A 22,342-nucleotide genomic window follows, 5' to 3' on the forward strand; every position below is an offset into this window, starting at 1 on the left:
AACAAGGTGGCTTTATTTCAACCACAGTCCAATAAAGCACCGCTTATATATATATATATATATATATATATATATATATATATATATATATATATATATATATATATATATATATATATATATATATATTTCTATCTTATATAATGTGTATATATATATATATATATATATATATATATATATATATATATACATATATATATATATATATGATGATATTTATATATTTCTATAGTTTTTTTGTCATACACACCTTCAGGCAAAGACTAGAAGATTCTTTACAGAATCAAATTTCTTGTGGTTTTTCTTAATTTACAAGTAAACTTAGTGAATAATAACCACAGAAAAGGCAGCCGTCTTCCGCCTCGCTCGTTAAGTACAAAACTGGCACGACGTTTTACACACCGTAAATACGCAATAAAATTAAATTACAGAGGAGAAACACAGTTCTGTAAACCTTTCCCCGTTACAGCAAAACCCAAAATAAAAAAACACTTTCAAACAAGTTTTATTCAGCGTAACGCACACACACGCGCGCGCACACACACACACACACACACACACACACACACACACACACACAAAAACCAACATTTGCCCTTTGAAAACAATGTGCTGCAGCTTGAACTTTTCTTTGCGGTGGAGGGGGGCGTGAAGCTGGAGGAACCAACCGATCCACATCAGCAGAAGGCAACGAACAGCAGCACGAAACAGCAGAAGAAGAAAAACGTCGGATCTGACGGACACGTCTTATTGGCTGAGCAGTGATGTCATGAAGTGGGCGGGCCTTTAACAGACAGTTTGGTTACTATGGCAATGGTCGCTTCGACTGTTCTGTACAGCATGTCCAGCATGTCAGGTGGGGGGCCGGCACTTGTGAACAGCGTTGAGGAGGAGTGGCTGCTTGGCCCCTCCCCCATCAACCCGACCGCCTCCTCCGGGAGGGGCGGAGTCGAGCTGCTCCTGGTCTTCACGCCTACGTCCTTCTCCTCCTTCACCTCCTCTGAGGAGGCAGACGCCGCCTCGCCTCTCCTCCCCTCCCCCTCCTCCATGCCACTGTGGTGCTGAAGCTCCTCCCCCTGCGCAAACCCCGCCTCCTGCAGCAGAGACGAGGAGGAGGAGAGCGAGGACGAGGAAGAGGAGGAGGCCTCCATTTTATCCTCTTTTGCAGAGGAGTCCATGTTTCCGGAGGTGGCTGGGGTGGGGTCAGGAGAGGGCGGGTCCTGCTCGGTGCCCGGGTCGATCAGGGAGGAGGAGTCTCGTGTTTCTGTGTCAGAGGTGCTGGTGGGCGTCAGCGCCTCCTGCTGGTCGGGCTTCAGCTCACTGCAGGGCGGGGCGGCCGACGAGGAGGTGGAGGCCACGCAAAGGGGGGTTGCCGCGTCCACGGATCTGCCATCGTCGCTGCTCACCCGCCGCCGCTTCACCGGCGTCGCCCCCTCGTCCTCAGCTGCAACACAAACACACAGTTAGCTGCAGGTAGAGTCAGCAGGTACGTCTCACCTGAGTTTACCTGCTGCAGCTGCTTTTAGTGAACATTTTCCTCATATTTACATATTTATTTATTATTATCATCATTCTTATTATTCATTCATTCATTCATTTTCTGAACCGCTTAATGCAATTCAGGGTCGCGGGGAAGCTGGAGCCTATCCCAGCTGGCTTTGGGCGACAGGCAGGGTACACCCTGGACAGCTCGCCAGTCCATCCAGTTATTATTATAATTATTATTATTATTACATATTTATGATTATCTTCATTATAATAATTACTTACATATTTATTTATTTATTTATTATTTACTTGTTTGCTAATTTCTAGACAAAGAAAAACATTTCATTAATCATTTGTTTATTTGTCTGGAAATGTTTCTTTACAACAACTGGATTGAACTAAACTGTACCGGATCGAACTAAACTGGACCGGATTAAACTAAACTGGACCGGATTAAACTAAACTGGACCGGATTAAACTAAACTGGATCAAACTAAACTGTACCGGATCAAACTAAACTGGATCAAACTAAACTGTACCGGATCAAACTAAACTGGATCAAACTAAACTGTACCGGATCGAACTAAACTGGATCAAACTAAACTGGACCGGATTAAACTAAACTGGACCGGATTAAACTAAACTGGACCGGATAAAACTAAACTGGACCGGATTAAACTAAACTGGACCGGATTAAACTAAACTGGATCAAACTAAACTGTACCGGATCAAACTAAACTGGATCAAACTAAACTGTACCGGATCGAACTAAACTGGATCAAACTAAACTGTACCGGATCAAACTAAACTGGATCAAACTAAACTGTACCGGATCAAACTAAACTGGATCAAACTAAACTGTACCGGATCGAACTAAACTGGATCAAACTAAACTGGACCGGATTAAACTAAACTGGACCGGATTAAACTAAACTGGACCGGATAAAACTAAACTGGACCGGATTAAACTAAACTGGACCGGATTAAACTAAACTGGATCAAACTAAACTGTACCGGATCAAACTAAACTGGATCAAACTAAACTGTACCGGATCGAACTAAACTGGATCAAACTAAACTGTACCGGATCAAACTAAACTGGATCAAACTAAACTGTACCGGATCGAACTAAACTGGATCAAACTAAACTGGACCGGATCGAACTAAACTGGATCAAACTAAACTGTACCGGATCGAACTAAACTGGATCAAACTAAACTGGACCGGATTAAACTAAACTGGACCGGATAAAACTAAATTGGACTGGACTGAACATGTTCTGGCTCCACTCCTGATGCTTCTGCAAACATAGGGACATAGCAACGGCGGCGCTGGGGACGTAGAGACGGCGGCGCTGGGGACGTAGAGACGGCGGCGCTGGGGACGTAGAGACGGCGGCGCTATCGTACCTTTAGCCTTGTGGTCTTTGGCCTCCGTCTCCAGAGCGCTGCGCTGCTGGAGACAGAGATGGCAGCGTCCCAGCAGCTCCTGCAGGGCGGTGCAGAGCGCCGGCTCGATGGCGTGCGGCGGCTGGACAGACAGCAGCAGCAGCAGCGCCCGCAGGTCCTGAAACACACGGAGAGTCAGACGGCGTAGAAGCCGGGGAGAAGCTACATGTTTGCATGTTCGCACCGCGTTCAGCAGGCCGCTGGTCCTGTTGAGCTCCGTACGGCGAGCCGCCAGCTCGGGCTGAAGGTTGCTCTGCTCGCTCAGCAGGTTCGTCACCAGAACCCCGATCAGGTTGGAGAAGCTGGGAACCGACAGCACCTGGACCTGCACAGCAACAGTTCCTCCTGTTAGAGGCGGGGCTTCCCACCGCTAACACGCCCACATGACGACCAGACCAGTCATCAGTCGACTGGAAACTGGGTCAAAACCTGATGATGCCATCTCGACGGGAAAAAGGATCCCTTTAGGTTAACCCTTTAGGACCCGACACGGGAATTACTGTCCTTTTGTTTAATGTGAGCTTCTGATTTGGTTCTTTGACAAATTTTGATAAATTAAATTAATTTTTTTGGAATATTTATTATTTATCATCATGTAATAAATAAGAACGATGGTCGTGTAACCTTCTGCTTCCTGGCGTCCATCAGGAGCCAGAAGACAAGCAGAACATTACCGCCAGGTGATGCAAAACATGTCTCATTGGGCTCTAAAGGGTTAATATGCATAAATAATAAAACAATAAAAATAAAATTCAATAATATATCAATATATAAAAATCAATTAAAAAAAGAATAACAAAAATAAATAAATAAAAAGAATACGCATAAATAATAATAAAAAATAAAATCAGTAATAAATCAATATATAAAATCAATCAATAAATAAATAAATAAATTAATGATAATAAAAATAAAAAACAAACAATAAAAATATATGCATAGATAATAACTTCCACTCAGATGTAAATTTATCTCTGCAGTTTCATTTTCTCAGTTGAATCTCATGCAAACGGTTTCCATGGTGACAGCTGCACCCACCCTGTGCAGGAAGCAGGTGAGGAAGGAGTACGCCACGTTGTTGTTGAGGAACATCCGCTCATCCATCAGGATGCACTTGATGTACTCGCTGAAGGCAGGGTCTTCACACAGCAGCTTCACGGATGTTTTGGCCATAACGGACTGAAAACGAGGCCAGAAATCAGATCACACACACACACACACACACACACACACACACACACACACACACACACACACACACACACACACACTTCAGGAAGACTCCGTCTGCTGCTTTAACTCAGTTGTCTGTTGAAGCACCGGCCGTAGTGGGCCGGCGAACGCTGCCGCCGGTTGCAGCGGGTTGGGGCGGGGCTTACCTGGGACTGGCAGAGGTCCGTCCACAGTTTAGGGAAGAGTGCAAGGTGAAGAGGAAGTCCCTCATAAGCTATTAACACACCTGAGAAGGAAGAAGATGTGGGTTTCATGATCAGACTGACGGTGGCGCCGTTTCTAAAACGCTACCGTAAGAAACACTAAACAACTAACAGTAAACTAAGTACAGAAAACAACGTGGGACAATCCTAAACTGCTCATCAAGGCCTCCGCCATAATCCCACGTGTTCCCGTAAGCCAGGAATTTCAGATCCATTTCTACAGCTAGAAATTTTTAGTTCGTAATTAGTTTGCCGGTAGGGAAGCGCCGCCATCCTGACACTACAGCTGCCGGCGAGGGACAAACAGCACCAACATCGAACAGGGAGGAGTTTTCCCTTCCTTATTCCCACACAGTGTCACTCTACCTGGAGGTTTTTTCCAGGACACGTTGCCACGGTAACAAGCAAGCATCCCTTATAGCCACATTGACGGATCAGCTGTGTGTCGCGTCGCAGCACGTCACAGCGTGAAATATAAACACCGAACTATGAAGGTGTTTTTGATTTAGAATATTTAACATGTAAAAAAAGACATTTTCAGCTTGTGACTGGAACTGATGGCACGGTGATGAAATCGCCATGGCAACAGGACACATCATACTCCATGAACCTGACAATTCGAGCGGCTGGCTGAACGGCATCAATTTAAACGTGGTCGTCTCCAAACATACTTAGCTTGACGAGCGTGTCGGTAAACTTTTCGCAGTTGATGGCGACGCGGCAGAGCAGGTGGATGAACTGATGGTAGGGCAGGAAGTAGTCCAGCAGCATCCGGTCATACACCTCGTCTTTACCCTGAAAGACAGGCGCAGCTCAGGTTACGACCATGTCCAGCTTCGTTGTGAAGGTGGCGGGACGCTAGGCGCCGTACCTTGCTGCTCTCCACCAACGACGGAAGCAGACACATGTTGAGCTCCGGCCGCGGAGGTCGGATGTTGTTTTTGGCTCCCATCAGCTTGATGTTCTCTCTGCAGGGCAGGTAGGGTCCGAATGACACTGCAAACAGGCGGAGACAAACAGGAAGTTGTTTACACGAGAATTGTCAGCTTATGGGGGGTTTAAACACCTCATCATCCGACTGTTCTTCACCACGACGATCCCCCCCATCCAGTTTCTACTTTTCAGATCAGCTGTTTGTCCATCAGCTGAGCGTAATAAAGATGAAACATCTGTAACACTTTCTGCGTCGGCAGATGATGTCACTGCCAGCAGTCAGCTGATAGACGGAGATAAAAAAAAATCCGTCTCATGTTACTGATCTGTGAAATTAAATCATTTCAGGAGGATAAAAGCTCCATTCAGCTCCAAACTTTTATCTTAAAAAGTATCAGGCTGAGGCGGGAGGCCGACAGATCCCTGCTGTGGAGGGTTGAGAAGCCCTCCTCCATCGTATCCCTTCCTAAAACTGTTTACTGGAAGTTAAACGTTGCTTTCTGTCTACTCCGTCCATAAACATCCATCTTTCCCTGAATTATGCTGGTCATATGACCACCTACGCCACCACCAGCAACGAGTTTGAAAAGTTTCCTGATGAAAGCGTAAAAACTTCATTCACATTCACTAAATAAGGCCCTTTTTTTTGTGATATTTACACTTATGCATCATTCTAAATCATGAAAACGCATTCAAATTCAGAATAGTTGGGGGCGTGTCCTTTTAATTGACAGGTATCTGATATCTAGCTGTGTCCATGGTTTTTAGCCGGCTAAAGGCGTGATTTAGCTTTAGCCTGCCTTCAGCCCCCCCCTTCTAGCTCCGCCTCTTTGTCCTTGTTTGCATTTTTCTGGCATTTTTTTTCTGACGACCTGCGTGGCCAAGATGGTGACGGTGGGAACTGCCCACTGAGCTTCAATTCAGCTCTTCAGAAACCGACAATGATGTCCCAGATGCCCATCTTTTATAATGTGAAAAAGCAGCAGCCAGGTTGACTTGTTTACACAAAAAGAAAAAAATCTGACATCTGAAGGTTAAAAATTAAAAATATCTAAGTGGAAAAAAGGTGAAAATTGATGTAAAATAGAGTTTTCTTGCCAACTCACTGGGGATGTTGCTGTGGTGGTAGGTGCAGTGATTGTGCTGCAGAAACGGGACCAGCGTGTGCAGGAAGTCGTGTGGACTCAGCAGGACCAGCTCCTTCAGGACGTCTGCGGAGAAACGAGACGAATTATTTCCATCCTCCAGACTTAGAGGCAGGAGAGGCTGCTGAAGGGACATTACCGAGGCAGGCGCTGCGCAGCTCAGGGGGACTGTAGGAGTTCAGGAGGGTGAGCAGCTTGTGTGCAAAGTCTATCCTTTCCTGCCACTGGATCAGAGCCTGCTTCACATCTGGGCAGAGAGAGACAGTGATTCAGCGACAACGCTAGCTTCATGATGCAACTAGTCTGATCAGACTGATCAATCAGAAATTCCATCATTTTCCATAAAGAACCGTATCTGAAGCGTAAACAGCTGATTTTTCGGTGGTTTTCATAGTTTTACTTTGCAAAGACATGTTTTCACCAGTTTCACCTTGTGGTGAAAATTATGCACAGTGTAGTTTTAATGTTACTCCTTTATTAAGCTTCTTTTATTTAGTACAAGTTATATATTCTGCATAGATTAGAGTAGTTCAGTAAGCTTGCTTTAGTAGATTCATGCATAAAACTGTTCAATGTTCTGTTCAAGGTCTGTTTCAGCTTCGACTGTTGTTATCTTCAAGCTGGCAGTTGTTTTGACTAGTCCTGCCAGGCAAAGGTTATTTGTGTCTGCCGAAAGATCGCTGTAACACCCTGAGCAAAGGCAGAGCTCTTCAGACCTCTCGCTCGCAACATCTGTACATGGTCAATAAATTGAACAGAAAATGGTTGATTTATATTTTTATTTATCATCTGATGAATTCCACGACAGTTTGGTGTCAGAAGTGGGATCCCATGTGTTTCTGGCGGAACTGGACTGAGGGGCAGGCTGCCGGAATCCAAACAGATTCATCTTCAAACCTCAAATAGGCCTTAAGAGTGACGAGGGCCACCGTCACCGGTTTCAGTCGAGCATGACAGGATCTCAACCCACCTGTGGATTTATCTGGTGAGAAGTATATTTTTCCAAATTATGATCTGATTGAAAGTATTTTTGATTTACTATTGTAGACTGAGTGATTCTCATTGCTAATCGAACTGAAACAGTTTGTTTATAAAATTGTCGACTGTTTTCATAATAATGGTGGTTGCGCTCCTTTTCCTTAGGACTGACTTTGACAATAAATTAAAGCAAAAATAAAACAAAAATAGAGACAGACTCTACGAGATCAGGTTCCAAAACGAAGCCCTGTGAGTAGAAATACGAGATTAGGTTCCAAAACGGTGTGACAGTGTTTATGCTGGTAATTTTCGGTGGCCTGTGCCGGCCTTTGGTAGTGGTACGATGGTCTGGTTCTTCGGGGCATGCTGCCATCAAAGTGGACTGGTATATGTCCTCCTGTCAACCTTCTCTTGCCTACAGTTGTCTTCCTGGGTTTCCCATCTGCCCCCTTATCCGGTCACTCGGTCCAGGCACTCTGTTCATCCTGACGACTCAGCTGCTTCTGCCTAAGTCAACGCTATTGAGGTTCCATTGCAGTATTTGCTGCCCTTCTTGTTCTGTGTTTGCTGTGTCATTCCGTGTATCAGAGCCTTATTGGTTAGGCTGATTGACACTGCCTTAGGATGTCGCATTCCTCGGCTGGTTTAAGACTCTCTTCCTGCTTCGGATCTCCCTCTCTTTGATCCTTTTTCTTTCTTTTTTGATGGTGATGGCTTTTCTGATTCTGACACTGACGTGAGTGTTTTTCCTTTCAGGATGTTTTGACAAATTTTCTTCAACCCTGCCGGGAGTGGCCATTCTGATGTTTTAGTTTCCTGTATCTCTTCTGGGTAGTTAGTGTTATTTTATGGGTTTGTTTTGTTGCTTTGTTATGTTCATGAATTGTGATTCTTTTGTGTTGATCCTGAAAGGATCAAAAGGGGAGAATGTGGTGGAATTTATGGGTATAGTGTAGTTTTAATGTTACTCCTTTATTAAGCTTCTTTTATGTAGTACAAGATATATATTCTGCACAGTTTAGAGTAATTCAGTAAGCTTGCTTCAGTAGGTTCATGCATAAAACTGTTCAATGTTCTGTTCAAGGCCTGTTTCAGCTTCGACTGTTGTTATCTTTAAGCTGGCAGTTGTTTTGACTAGTCCTGCCAGGCAAAGGTTGTTCGTGTTTGAGAGCTCTGCCTCACCCTGAGCAGAGGCAGAGCTCTCGAGACCTCTCGCTCGCAACATCTGTACATGGTCAATAAATTGAACAGAAAACAGTTGATTTATAGATTTATTTCTCATTGAATAAATTCCATGACACACCTGAATTTTTATTTGTTCTGAATGTTTTTAGTCGAGGTGGGACTCTATTAAAATAAATCTTATCAATTAATTGCAGGACAATATGCGATAAAAAAGGAACATTTATTCAGATATACTTTGGTGAACAACTCAATCAAATTAGGGAAAGATAATGTAAACTCAATTCTATTCATGTCTGAAAAATACATTTCTTTTCTCAATTCTGCAGTAGAAAAAAGTAGAAATGTTGCTTCTAGAGAGTTCTTGTGGACGGGGGAGGGGCTTCCGCAGTAATCGCTTTTTCTTTAGACTCACTAGTGGGGTCTGAAAAACCGCCAAATATAACGCCAAAGTGCTGCATTTTTACCACAAGTCTATAGTTGTTTCTTATTCTCTGGTTATGTGTCAGCTATACAACGAAACACTGCCCCCCAGTGGTTTCTGGTGGTGTTGTCCCATTTTCCATTTTAAGCAGCGGCTAGCTAAGCTCCTTAAAAATGCCCCATACTCGTATGGAACCACTGCAGAAGGCGGACTAAACTGTCTCCATCCAGCATGAACGGACCTTTCAGGCTGGGAGATATTTGCTTTTCATCCCCTGAACGACTCTACAAACAGCATCATCACAGCTCTCAGGTCTTTGAGAGTTTCTCATCCAGGCTGAGGATCCACTGGTTGAAATGTGTTTATGTTAGCTGTTGATGATTTTTTTTTTATGAGTTTGTGTGTTTTCTTTGTGTTCTCATATAAACTTGAATCTGTTTTAATAAATTTATTATTATATATTATTATTATACTCGTGCAGCGTCTGCGTAATGTTGACCGTATTCTGTTGTACTGCCCCCTAGTGGTGACTGCTGGTATTCAGCGTTTTAAGCCCCTCATGCTTCTGATGTGTTCCAGCCATCCCAGAGCTTCCACTGGGACTTGTCGCCATGGTGACAACTCCTGTCGGGCTGATACAGGGGCGGGTGGACGAGATCAGTAAAACCGCGGACACTGCAGCTCGGAATCTGGACCAGTTTCCGTGCAACATTTAAACCAATCAGCTGGTGTCGTTTTGAGCCACGACTCTACATCTTACCTTTACGCTGCAGGTACGGCCGGGTGGCTTTCAGGACAGACAGGAAGATGGACAGCAGCTCCACCAGGTCCCCGGTGACGTGGCACGCCGTGGCCTCGTGGTACATCATGTGCAAAGTGTTGAAGGACTGCAGGGACAGGAGACAAACTGTGATTTCTGTTAAACGTTGAAGATGCAGGCGCTCCTCTCGGCGCAGATCATCATACTTCGGTCATGAGGATGAGTCCTCTGTTGAACACCACCAGCAGACGGTCCTCGTCGTTCTCCAGCAGAACTCTGAAGGCACTGAGACGACAAGACGAGACGTCAAAAGAGACAAAGACTAAAGCTTCTGGAGCGTCTTGACGGGACACAAGCTGACCTGATGAGAGTCGTCCAGCAGGAGCGTCCATCCAGGCAGCGCAGGTAGCAGCTGATGGTGGTCTTCTTGAACTGCTTGATGTCTTCCAGCTCCTCGTCCCGCATGTCCGATCGCTGCGCCACAAACAGCTGCATCAGGTTGAAGAGCTCCTCCACCGCCTGCAGGGAACACGGCACGTCAGCTTCCAGAAACCACCAGCTGGTCCCTGAACGCACCACAACCAGCTGCCCGGTCCCTGAACGCACCACACCGTCTACTCACCCCTGGGTACTGGCTGGCATGCGGTGTCAGGTTCTTGAAGGCCCACTGGATGTTCTGGTGTGACGCCAGCTGGCGGGTGAAGGCGGGCGACTGCTCGCAGCACATGCGCAGTATGCCGTAGTACGCCGGCAGCATGCCACGGTTGAACAGCACCACCTCCTGGTCGTCGTGGTCGGCCAGGATGTAGTTGAAGGCGATGTTCTTGGTGACGACGGGGTTCTGCACCACCAGCCGGACATTTTCGGGACAGTCCACGCAGACGTTGTACCAGAAGGACAGCAGCGCCTGCTTGTTATGGTTGGTGGCGATGGCCGGCTCCGACAGTTTGGGCTGAAAGCGGACAGAAGATCACGTTACGGTGGCGTCACACCAGGAGCTGCAGCGGAAAGAACATGAGGAGGAAACACACCTGGAAGAGGTTCCAGAGGTCCATGAAGTACACGGAGAACATGAGCTTCTCCGTCTTGGAGATGAGGCAGTACGTCATGAAGCTGAAGTACTGAACCAGCTTGGTGGTCCCGTGAACGCTGGCGTCCACGTAGAGCTTGGCGCGGCCCAGCAGCCCCAGCAGCAGGTTGTAGACCTGGTGAAGGACCACGGTGGTGTCGGGGGACAGCGGCAGCTCGCGGGTGGGCAGGTGCAGGGAGCGCGTGGAGCGAAACATCTGTCGGAAGGAGTTGCTGGGGATAAGGGAGACCAGGAGGTACGCAGCAGCTGGAGGGAGGAGAAGCGGGTCTGGTTACTGCCTGGAGAACTTTATGATTTTTCTCACCAACAAACTGCAGCTTTAGGAGACGGAAAACGGCCGAAACCTCATCTACGTTCGCAAAACTCCTCAAACATGAAAAGTTTTGTAGTCTGGGGCGCTTGTGCCTGAAGGACGTGACAGCGCCACCTCATCTGGGTCTTATGACGTTTGGTAAAGTCCACTCCTGCTGGACGGACGGCGTCGACCATCTTACGTACGTAACTTGGTCCGTTTCCAAACAGCTGAGCAAAGCCTCGTGGCGGCGAAGGTTGCGCTCGCGTCAGTTGGTTAAAACAAGCCGGTGATGTCGACGCAGTGTGTAAACGCGTGCGAACTAGGGCTGCAACTAACGATTATTTTAATAGTCGACTAATCTGTAAATTATTTTTTCGATTAGCCGCGATTATTTCCGTCACACCCGCTATCTGTGTTTCCAGGTCACGCAGCTTTTTTTTTTTTTTTTTTTTACAAGCTCCAGTATGTTTTACTTCACTCTCTTCATCTGCATCATATGATTATCACCCAGTTTTCCAGTCAGTCGCAACATGATGTCCTTTGGTGAAGTAAAAGGACTCCTGAACCAGCTGGATAGCAAATATAAGCTGAACAGCTTGCTTCGAATTTATTTAGAAACAAATAAACATATTTATGATGTCACATCCAAACAACAGAATTTGCCTCAAAAAGAAAACAAAATAAATAAAATATTTTAATTGTACAATCGTGTCGGTTTATTTTCTCCCCGTTTCATAATCCGGGAAATTTCTGGGAAAATAACAATCCGGGAAGCTTCGGCAAAGACCCCTAAAAACGGGAGTTTCTGGGCCAAAACCGGAAACTTGACAGGTATGACTAAACTACGTAATTACATGGTAATGCTAACCTAACCATCCGGAATGCGAACAGAAACCATGACTCCAGGGTGCTTTCTCTTCACATTTATAACTGTCGTGCTGCCGTGGGATGTTAACTCTGCTACGACGTCACCTTTTTGGACAGGTTGTTTATCTGGAAAAACTCCCAAACTTTTGATGCACGAGGTCTAAAGCTGTTTTCACTCCACTGTTTCGGTTGCGTCGCCATCGGTCTTGAGTTGTTCTTCGTTGGTTAGGACGACGCTGCACAAAATGACAATACTGCCCCCTGCCCTTCCTGTGGGGGTTTGAGTCATTTACTTGATGTTTACAGGTCTTATACCGTCTGAAAAGCCGTGGCGTTAAGTTGCCTGGCACGGTGTTGTATCTGCAAAGCCGTTACGGGCGTTTCTAACACAACGCGTTGATAATGAAATTTGGCCTCGATGAATTTTTATTGTCGGCGAATCGTTGCAGCCCGAACACAACACCGACAGTGTTGCTGCTTCTGGCGGTGAAACTCACATGTGCGGACTCGCGGGTAGTTGTGCGCCAGCAGGAAGCGCTCCACCCAGTTCTCCATGTTCTGCAGGACCCAGCTGTGGGCCAGTTTGTTCCTGGGAGTCTGGACGGCCAGCCAGTCCAGACACTGGGATGGATTGTACTCGATCACCTGTCGGGTTGGAAAGTTTGCCGTTACAGATGTTAAAACAGCTGCAGGTTAGCTAACGGAGAAGAACTCACTTCCCAGATTCTTTGGAGGATGTACGAAGCAAAGGAAGGCATCCCTGGAGGTCCGCCTGCAAACTCCATCAGCATGGTGAGCAGCTTGAAGAAGGGGTTTGCAGCCTGCAGAAAACACACGTTTCCTCTGAGATGGACGGATTTTACGCCCATCAGACTGAAAACAAGCAGAGAATGTGTGTGTGTGTGTGTGCGTGTGTTTACGCAGCGTACTTCAGGCGTCAGTTTGGCGATGGAGGTGAATAGCATCGACACGATCTACAGAGAGAACAGAGTCATTTCCGTCCGTCTAACACGCTTCTGCACCAGCTTCACGAGGACTTACGTGCTCGGCGAGCCGGTTGTTATAGCGACAGAGGCTGAAGATGAGGTTACAGGTCTGTCGGATGTTGATGCTGTCTCTGATGTGCTGGAAGAGGAACGGGAAGCCCTTCCCTCCCGTCAGAGCCGCCATGTCGCTCTGGGACAGAGTCAGATGTCTGGACAGGTGAGAGAGAGACGTTACTGGTGGTACTGGGAGTGGGATCTCCGGGACTCCGCCTGGCGTACCTCTCAGAGCGAGACTGCTCCACCAGCAGAGCGATGAGGGCGATCATCTTCTCCAGAGCTGCAGGACGATACTTCTCCTCCGCCAGAGACAGGATGTCCTCCTCCTCGTCTTCCTCCTCGGCCTCCTCCTCTGACAGCACCTCCACCTGAGGCTGGGGGGAGCCGTCAGTCATTCAGCTCAGCTCACAACCACAACTTGAAACATTCACTCCTCAGTTAAATCACATTAATAATCAATATCTGATATAACTAAAATATGAAGAGAAAATCTCATTTATTCATAAAATATCTGAACCGTTTAATTCGATCAACAGAGGCTGGAGTCGATCCCAGCAGCCGGCGGGCCAGAAAATATCTGACAACAATTTCATTTTTTAAAAATCAAAGAATCTCTTATAAAAATTTTTTTATAAATATATATATATATATATATATATATATATATATATATATATATATATATATATATATTATAATCAAATTTTTGTTTGTAAAAATAAACTGAATCTTTTATAAAAATTATATTTTTATGATCAAATTTTATTTTTTTAAAAATGAATTACATTTTTATTTAAAAAAGAATATTTTATCATTAAAATATTGGATATTTATAAAAATCAATATTCATAAATTCATATAAAACGAAAATTTATAGAAATTTATATCACTTGAACATATTTTATTTTGATAAAAACTTATATAAATATATTTATTATTAAATATAAATATTTTTAATATTAGATTTAAATTTATAGTAAAAAATGAAATAATGTTTTAATTTTGAATAATTTTCCATCCTTGCTGTTATGCATGTTAAAAACATGAAATTGTTTTGTAATGAAAGGGAACGCAGACGTGAGGAAACTGACATTCTCGGGGCCTTTGGTTCCCATGTAGAAGTGCACCATGATGGAGATGGCCTGCAGCGACAGCAGGAACTGACTCTGCACACAGAAACACAGATCATCAATAAACACGGAGGAATTCCTCGGAGAAAAGAGCGAAACCGGACCGACCTCCTCCTCTCCCATCTTGGCGAACTCGTAGAGGAAAGCGAAGTACTCGGTCAGGTGTTTGCTGTGAGGCTTGACGCCGTGCTCCATGATGGACAGCAGGGTCTTCACGAAGCGAGTGACGCAGGAGCGGCTTCCGATGTCCTCCACCGGGCCGTCCATGTCGTCGGAGCTGGACACACACAGCCACACTTTCAGCTCGTTTTATCTCAAACCTTCCACAGCTTGGTGTGAATGAGCGAGACGGACCCGTCCTCCATGCCCGGCTGCAGGTACAGGTGAGCGTGAACTGGCCGCAGCCTCTGGATGACGTGAATGCACAACCGCTGGAACATCTGGAGACAGAAGCAGAGAAGCCAAACTGAACCAAAGTTACCGAAAACGCCGTTTAGACGTCTGGAAAAACCGTTTTCATGCTAAATAAAGACGGATGATCAATAAACATCGTTTCACTGACGGGATATTTAGAAACAATCTAATATCAGAACACACATTTTCGTTTTATAAAACAACATAAATGTTCATTTTTATTATGAAATTATTGTCATTTTAGTAAAAAAAAAACCATAATTTTATAGTAAAAATATTGTAATTTCACTGTAGAAGAGATTTCTTTCTGGGACGGTTTGAACCTGGCCTTGCAGCTCGTCCTGCCGCTCCCTCTCAGCTTTCACACTCACCTGTCGGACGATCTGATTGGGGCATTTCACACTCACCTGTCGGACGATCTGATTGGGGCATTTCACACTCACCTGTCGGACGATCTGATTGGGGCATTTTATCAGGATCTGCATCGGCCACCAGTTGTCATCCGCCATCCGATCCAGAAACCACTGAAACAGGAGGAAAGACGTCAGAGAGGAGCGGAGAGAGGAGGAGCGGAGAGAAGAGGAGCGGAGAGAGGAGGAGCGGAGAGAGGAGGAGCGGTGAGAGGAGGAGCGGTGAGAGGAGGAGCGGTGAGAGGAGGAGCGGAGAGAGGAGGAGCGGTGAGAGGAGGAGCGGTGAGAGGAGGAGCGGTGAGAGGAGGAGCGGAGAGAGGAGGAGCGGAGAGAGGAGGAGCGGTGAGAGGAGGAGCGGAGAGAGGAGGAGCGGAGAGAGGAGGAGCGGTGAGAGGAGGAGCGGAGAGAGGAGGAGCGGTGAGAGGAGGAGCGGAGAGAAGAGGAGCGGAGAGAGGAGGAGCGGAGAGAGGAGGAGCGGAGAGAAGAGGAGCGGAGAGAGGAGGAGCGGTGAGAGGAGGAGCGGTGAGAGGAGGAGCGGAGAGAGGAGGAGCGGTGAGAGGAGGAGCGGAGAGAAGAGGAGCGGAGAGAGGAGGAGCGGTGAGAGGAGGAGCGGAGAGAGGAGGAGCGGTGAGAGGAGGAGCGGTGAGAGGAGGAGCGGAGAGAGGAGGAGCGGAGAGAGGAGGAGCGGTGAGAGGAGGAGCGGAGAGAGGAGGAGCGGTGAGAGGAGGAGCGGTGAGAGGAGGAGCGGAGAGAGGAGGAGCGGAGAGAGGAGGAGCGGTGAGAGGAGGAGCGGTGAGAGGAGGAGCGGAGAGAGGAGGAGCGGTGAGAGGAGGAGCGGTGAGAGGAGGAGCGGAGAGAGGAGGAGCGGTGAGAGGAGGAGCGGTGAGAGGAGGAGCGGTGAGAGGAGGAGCGGAGAGAGGAGGAGCGGTGAGAGGAGGAGCGGAGAGAGGAGGAGCGGTGAGAGGAGGAGCGGAGAGAGGAGGAGCGGTGAGAGGAGGAGCGGTGAGAGGAGGAGCGGTGAGAGGAGGAGCGGAGAGAAGAGGAGCGGTGAGAGGAGGAGCGGTGAGAGGAGGAGCGGAGAGAGGAGGAGCGGAGAGAGGAGGAGCGGTGAGAGGAGGAGCGGTGAGAGGAGGAGCGGAGAGAGGAGGAGCGGTGAGAGGAGGAGCGGTGAGAGGAGGAGCGGAGAGAGGAGGAGCGGTGAGAGGAGGAGCGGTGAGAGGAGGAGCGGTGAGAGGAGGAGCGGAGAGAAGAGGAGCGGAGAGAGGAGGAGCGGAGAGAGGAGGAGCGGAGAGAAGAGGAGCGGAGAGAGGAGGAGCGGTGAGAGGAGGAGCGGTGAGAGGAGGAGCGGAGAGAGGAGGAGCGGTGAGAGGAGGAGCGGAGAGAAGAGGAGCGGAGAGAGGAGGAGCGGAGAGAGGAGGAGCGGTGAGAGGAGGAGCGGAGAGAGGAGGAGCGGTGAGAGGAGGAGCGGAGAGAGGAGGAGCGGAGAGAGGAGGAGCGGAGAGAGGAGGAGCGGAGAGAGGAGGAGCGGTGAGAGGAGGAGCGGAGAGAGGAGGAGCGGAGAGAAGAGGAGCGGAGAGAGGAGGAGCGGAGAGAGGAGGAGCGGAGAGAGGAGGAGCGGTGAGAGGAGGAGCGGTGAGAGGAGGAGCGGAGAGAGGAGGAGCGGAGAGAGGAGGAGCGGAGAGAAGAGGAGCGGAGAGAGGAGGAGCGGTGAGAGGAGGAGCGGTGAGAGGAGGAGCGGAGAGAGGAGGAGCGGTGAGAGGAGGAGGAGCGGTGAGAGGAGGAGCGGTGAGAGGAGGAGCGGAGAGAGGAGGAGCGGTGAGAGGAGGAGCGGAGAGAAGAGGAGCGGAGAGAAGAGGAGCGGAGAGAGGAGGAGCGGTGAGAGGAGGAGCGGAGAGAGGAGGAGCGGTGAGAGGAGGAGCGGAGAGAGGAGGAGCGGAGAGAGGAGGAGCGGTGAGAGGAGGAGCGGAGAGAGGAGGAGCGGAGAGAGGAGGAGCGGAGAGAGGAGGAGCGGTGAGAGGAGGAGCGGAGAGAAGAGGAGCGGAGAGAGGAGGAGCGGAGAGAGGAGGAGCGGTGAGAGGAGGAGCGGAGAGAGGAGGAGCGGAGAGAGGAGGAGCGGAGAGAGGAGGAGCGGTGAGAGGAGGAGCGGAGAGAGGAGGAGCGGTGAGAGGAGGAGCGGAGAGAGGAGGAGCGGAGAGAGGAGGAGCGGTGAGAGGAGGAGCGGAGAGAGGAGGAGCGGTGAGAGGAGGAGCGGAGAGAGGAGGAGCGGAGAGAGGAGGAGCGGTTAGAGGAGGAGCGGTGAGAGGAGGAGCGGAGAGAGGAGGAGCGGTGAGAGGAGGAGCGGTGAGAGGAGGAGCGGAGAGAGGAGGAGCGGTGAGAGGAGGAGCGGTGAGAGGAGGAGCGGTGAGAGGAGGAGCGGAGAGAGGAGGAGCGGAGAGAGGAGGAGCGGTGAGAGGAGGAGCGGAGAGAGGAGGAGCGGTGAGAGGAGGAGCGGAGAGAGGAGGAGCGGTGAGAGGAGGAGCGGTGAGAGGAGGAGCGGAGAGAGGAGGAGCGGTGAGAGGAGGAGCGGAGAGAGGAGGAGCGGAGAGAGGAGGAGCGGTGAGAGGAGGAGCGGTGAGAGGAGGAGCGGAGAGAGGAGGAGCGGTGAGAGGAGGAGCGGTGAGAGGAGGAGCGGAGAGAGGAGGAGCGGAGAGAAGAGGAGCGGAGAGAGGAGGAGCGGTGAGAGGAGGAGCGGAGAGAGGAGGAGCGGAGAGAGGAGGAGCGGTGAGAGGAGGAGCGGAGAGAGGAGGAGCGGTGAGAGGAGGAGCGGAGAGAGGAGGAGCGGTGAGAGGAGGAGCGGTGAGAGGAGGAGCGGAGAGAGGAGGAGCGGAGAGAAGAGGAGCGGAGAGAGGAGGAGCGGTGAGAGGAGGAGCGGTGAGAGGAGGAGCGGAGAGAGGAGGAGCGGTGAGAGGAGGAGCGGTGAGAGGAGGAGCGGAGAGAGGAGGAGCGGAGAGAAGAGGAGCGGTGAGAGGAGGAGCGGAGAGAGGAGGAGCGGTGAGAGGAGGAGCGGTGAGAGGAGGAGCGGAGAGAGGAGGAGCGGAGAGAAGAGGAGCGGAGAGAGGAGGAGCGGTGAGAGGAGGAGCGGTGAGAGGAGGAGCGGAGAGAGGAGGAGCGGTGAGAGGAGGAGCGGTGAGAGGAGGAGCGGAGAGAGGAGGAGCGGAGAGAAGAGGAGCGGAGAGAGGAGGAGCGGAGAGAGGAGGAGCGGTGAGAGGAGGAGCGGTGAGAGGAGGAGCGGTGAGAGGAGGAGCGGAGAGAAGAGGAGCGGAGAGAGGAGGAGCGGAGAGAAGAGGAGCGGAGAGAGGAGGAGCGGAGAGAGGAGGAGCGGAGAGAGGAGGAGCGGTGAGAGGAGGAGCGGTGAGAGGAGGAGCGGAGAGAGGAGGAGCGGAGAGAAGAGGAGCGGAGAGAGGAGGAGCGGAGAGAGGAGGAGCGGAGAGAGGAGGAGCGGCGAGAGGAGGAGCGGTGAGAGGAGGAGCGGAGAGAGGAGGAGCGGAGAGAAGAGGAGCGGAGAGAGGAGGAGCGGAGAGAAGAGGAGCGGTGAGAGGAGGAGCGGAGAGAGGAGGAGCGGTGAGAGGAGGAGCGGTGAGAGGAGGAGCGGAGAGAGGAGGAGCGGTGAGAGGAGGAGCGGTGAGAGGAGGAGCGGAGAGAGGAGGAGCGGTGAGAGGAGGAGCGGAGAGAAGAGGAGCGGAGAGAGGAGGAGCGGTGAGAGGAGGAGCGGAGAGAGGAGGAGCGGTGAGAGGAGGAGCGGTGAGAGGAGGAGCGGAGAGAGGAGGAGCGGAGAGAGGAGGAGCGGTGAGAGGAGAGGAGCGGAGAGAGGAGGAGCGGAGAGAGGAGGAGCGGAGAGAGGAGGAGCGGTGAGAGGAGGAGCGGAGAGAGGAGGAGCGGTGAGAGGAGGAGCGGAGAGAGGAGGAGCGGTGAGAGGAGGAGCGGTGAGAGGAGGAGCGGAGAGAGGAGGAGCGGTGAGAGGAGGAGCGGAGAGAGGAGGAGCGGAGAGAGGAGGAGCGGTGAGAGGAGGAGCGGTGAGAGGAGGAGCGGAGAGAGGAGGAGCGGTGAGAGGAGGAGCGGTGAGAGGAGGAGCGGAGAGAGGAGGAGCGGAGAGAAGAGGAGCGGAGAGAGGAGGAGCGGTGAGAGGAGGAGCGGAGAGAGGAGGAGCGGAGAGAGGAGGAGCGGTGAGAGGAGGAGCGGAGAGAGGAGGAGCGGTGAGAGGAGGAGCGGAGAGAGGAGGAGCGGTGAGAGGAGGAGCGGTGAGAGGAGGAGCGGAGAGAGGAGGAGCGGAGAGAAGAGGAGCGGAGAGAGGAGGAGCGGTGAGAGGAGGAGCGGTGAGAGGAGGAGCGGAGAGAGGAGGAGCGGTGAGAGGAGGAGCGGTGAGAGGAGGAGCGGAGAGAGGAGGAGCGGAGAGAAGAGGAGCGGAGAGAGGAGGAGCGGAGAGAGGAGGAGCGGTGAGAGGAGGAGCGGTGAGAGGAGGAGCGGTGAGAGGAGGAGCGGAGAGAAGAGGAGCGGAGAGAGGAGGAGCGGAGAGAAGAGGAGCGGAGAGAGGAGGAGCGGAGAGAGGAGGAGCGGAGAGAGGAGGAGCGGTGAGAGGAGGAGCGGTGAGAGGAGGAGCGGAGAGAGGAGGAGCGGAGAGAGGAGGAGCGGAGAGAGGAGGAGCGGAGAGAGGAGGAGCGGTGAGAGGAGGAGCGGTGAGAGGAGGAGCGGAGAGAGGAGGAGCGGAGAGAAGAGGAGCGGAGAGAGGAGGAGCGGAGAGAAGAGGAGCGGTGAGAGGAGGAGCGGAGAGAGGAGGAGCGGTGAGAGGAGGAGCGGTGAGAGGAGGAGCGGAGAGAGGAGGAGCGGAGAGAGGAGGAGCGGTGAGAGGAGGAGCGGAGAGAAGAGGAGCGGAGAGAGGAGGAGCGGTGAGAGGAGGAGCGGAGAGAGGAGGAGCGGTGAGAGGAGGAGCGGTGAGAGGAGGAGCGGAGAGAGGAGGAGCGGAGAGAGGAGGAGCGGTGAGAGGAGAGGAGCGGAGAGAGGAGGAGCGGAGAGAGGAGGAGCGGAGAGAGGAGGAGCGGTGAGAGGAGGAGCGGAGAGAGGAGGAGCGGTGAGAGGAGGAGCGGAGAGAGGAGGAGCGGAGAGAGGAGGAGCGGTGAGAGGAGGAGCGGTGAGAGGAGGAGCGGAGAGAGGAGGAGCGGTGAGAGGAGGAGCGGAGAGAGGAGGAGCGGAGAGAGGAGGAGCGGTGAGAGGAGGAGCGGAGAGAAGAGGAGCGGAGAGAGGAGGAGCGGTGAGAGGAGGAGCGGTGAGAGGAGGAGCGGTGAGAGGAGGAGCGGTGAGAGGAGGAGCGGAGAGAGGAGGAGCGGAGAGAGGAGGAGCGGTGAGAGGAGGAGCGGTGAGAGGAGGAGCGGTGAGAGGAGGAGCGGAGAGAGGAGGAGCGGTGAGAGGAGGAGCGGTGAGAGGAGGAGCGGAGAGAGGAGGAGCGGAGAGAGGAGGAGCGGTGAGAGGAGGAGCGGAGAGAGGAGGCGTCGCGGGGCGGCTGCTAACCTCGCAGGCGGCCTGGCTGTTGTTGAACTGCTTGGTCAGGAGCTCGATCCACTGCAGCATGGTGGGCTGGAAGACACAACGGGAAGGACGCAGGTGAGGAGAAACGCAGGTGAGGAGAAACGCAGGCGGAGCGTGATGCGTACAGACGGGGGAGGAGTTACCTTCTCCTTGGAGTGAATGAAGGTCTCCAGAACAAACGACGTGCTGAGCTGCAAATGAAGGAAACTGCGTGAACAACGTTTCTCCTGCGACAGATGTCTCAACGTGCACAACCTGCAGACCTCGCCGCTCACCTTGGCCGTCATGAGCGAGACGACTTTGGGGTCCGGTAGCGTGCTGGGGATGCTGCTGCAGAGCTGCCACATGAACCTGGAGACGAGCGGCGATGAGGTCAGCCATGACACACAAACACGCCGTGGTCACACAGCCTCGTACTCACCCGAAGTAGGTGTGCTCAAATATGTTCTTATCCTGGAGAAACTGCATGTTGTCGTGCCAAATCCACTGAGAAACACACACACACACACACACACGCGCGCATCAGTTTCCTGCATGTTCAGGTCACGGCACGTCTTCACGTTTCCGTACCTCCAGCAGATCCGGAGAAACGTCAAAACTGAAGTCCTTCCCGTTCTCGTCCTCCAGCTCCACTCGCTTGTAGAACAGCATGTAGGCGCTGTGTGTCTGGAAGCCGATCAGGTGGGTTCACTTCCATTGCAATAAATACACACACACACACACACACACACACACACCTGGCAGGAAACCTCACCTTCTCAAAGGAGAAGTCCATGAACTTGTCGGTGACGGAGTCGTAGGTTTTTGTCTGAAAGAAGAAGAAAGGATGATGAACGTAGGTTTTGTCTGAAAAGAGGAAAGGATGATGAAGGAAAGAACGAAGGCGGGGTTTGTGGAGCGACAGCTCTGCGTACCGTCATCTCTCCTCCGAAGCACTCGGACGCCAGCTGAGCCGAGTCGAAGGGCTTCACCTCGGCGTCGTTGAACAGATACCTGCAGGGCGACATGCAGAAGGTCAGTGTTGGACGCCGATCTGCAGCTGAAAGCGTTTCGGCGCGGCTTCCGTCTCACCACTTGTTGTTCTTGTAGGCGTGGGGGTTGACGATGTCTCTGACGAAGCTGTAGTAATGGCCGCCGTCCGCCGTGCCGGTGTGGACGGTCACGCCAATGAGGTCGTACTCGTAGCTCTCCGCCATGTTAGCCTCTCCTTCTTCCTGGAAACCTGACGGATGAGGAAGACGGTTCAAGCGGAGATGTCCCAACTGTCCTTTATAACAGCGTGCTGGAAGAGACGCTGTACTCCCCGACACCCGTAAACGCCGTCTAACGGCCAATCGTAACGCGGGGAAACATCGGCAAACTGAGCACGATAAAAAACTACAAACAAATGATGAAGACTGCAAAACGGCAAAAACCAGGATGTATCCTGCAGAATCAGAGAGGCGCTGGGTTCAACTAAACATGTTACCATGGTTACGCTGGTGACAGGCTGTATCGGTTCAAACTGATCAGATGCATTGATCATATGAATGATTAGATGCAGCAGAACAGAGATTCCAAACGCCGCCTTCAGACCCCATGAGGAAATCTGCTCAGTAACGCTAGCTGCTAGGCTAGCTGCTAGGCTAGCTGCTAGCTAGCTGCAAGGCTACCTACGAGGCTAGCTGCGAGGTTAGCTGCTAGCTTCCTGCGAGGCTAGCTGCTAGCTTCCTGCGAGGCTAGCTGCAAGCCAAGCTG

The 22,342-nt window shown here is 51.1% G+C and overlaps 1 protein-coding gene across 2 annotated transcripts in view; it reads right to left on the minus strand.

Moving 5' to 3' along the window:
* Positions 1 to 220: 220 nt before the first annotated feature.
* The window catches only part of usp34 (ubiquitin specific peptidase 34), a 62,362-nt gene continuing 40,240 nt past the window's right edge, over positions 221 to 22,342 (minus strand). The window contains exons 48-78 of one of the 2 annotated variants that reach the window (XM_079264773.1): positions 21,677 to 21,827; positions 21,520 to 21,598; positions 21,360 to 21,413; positions 21,176 to 21,271; positions 21,027 to 21,091; positions 20,881 to 20,956; positions 20,749 to 20,796; positions 20,588 to 20,653; positions 15,080 to 15,160; positions 14,577 to 14,662; positions 14,331 to 14,499; positions 14,184 to 14,258; positions 13,315 to 13,466; positions 13,091 to 13,244; positions 12,979 to 13,023; positions 12,766 to 12,870; positions 12,547 to 12,694; positions 10,829 to 11,133; positions 10,420 to 10,749; positions 10,159 to 10,316; positions 10,004 to 10,082; positions 9,798 to 9,924; positions 6,593 to 6,700; positions 6,415 to 6,519; positions 5,247 to 5,371; positions 5,047 to 5,170; positions 4,319 to 4,398; positions 3,978 to 4,118; positions 3,124 to 3,264; positions 2,901 to 3,057; positions 221 to 1,447 (exon numbers count right to left, since the gene is read on the minus strand). In XM_079264773.1, the coding sequence (XP_079120899.1) occupies positions 771 to 1,447; positions 2,901 to 3,057; positions 3,124 to 3,264; positions 3,978 to 4,118; positions 4,319 to 4,398; positions 5,047 to 5,170; positions 5,247 to 5,371; positions 6,415 to 6,519; positions 6,593 to 6,700; positions 9,798 to 9,924; positions 10,004 to 10,082; positions 10,159 to 10,316; positions 10,420 to 10,749; positions 10,829 to 11,133; positions 12,547 to 12,694; positions 12,766 to 12,870; positions 12,979 to 13,023; positions 13,091 to 13,244; positions 13,315 to 13,466; positions 14,184 to 14,258; positions 14,331 to 14,499; positions 14,577 to 14,662; positions 15,080 to 15,160; positions 20,588 to 20,653; positions 20,749 to 20,796; positions 20,881 to 20,956; positions 21,027 to 21,091; positions 21,176 to 21,271; positions 21,360 to 21,413; positions 21,520 to 21,598; positions 21,677 to 21,827 (4,307 nt within the window). In that variant the 3' untranslated portion in view covers positions 221 to 770. Of the gene's footprint in view, positions 1,448 to 2,900; positions 3,265 to 3,977; positions 4,119 to 4,318; positions 4,399 to 5,046; positions 5,171 to 5,246; positions 5,372 to 6,414; positions 6,520 to 6,592; positions 6,701 to 9,797; positions 9,925 to 10,003; positions 10,083 to 10,158; positions 10,317 to 10,419; positions 10,750 to 10,828; positions 11,134 to 12,546; positions 12,695 to 12,765; positions 12,871 to 12,978; positions 13,024 to 13,090; positions 13,245 to 13,314; positions 13,467 to 14,183; positions 14,259 to 14,330; positions 14,500 to 14,576; positions 14,663 to 15,079; positions 15,161 to 20,587; positions 20,654 to 20,748; positions 20,797 to 20,880; positions 20,957 to 21,026; positions 21,092 to 21,175; positions 21,272 to 21,359; positions 21,414 to 21,519; positions 21,599 to 21,676; positions 21,828 to 22,342 lie in introns of both variants that reach the window. The other variant, XM_079264772.1, reaches the window with a different exon arrangement.

This window comes from Telmatherina bonti, assembly GCF_933228915.1.
Source record: "Telmatherina bonti genome assembly, chromosome: 3".
Classification (NCBI taxonomy): domain Eukaryota; kingdom Metazoa; phylum Chordata; class Actinopteri; order Atheriniformes; family Telmatherinidae; genus Telmatherina; species Telmatherina bonti.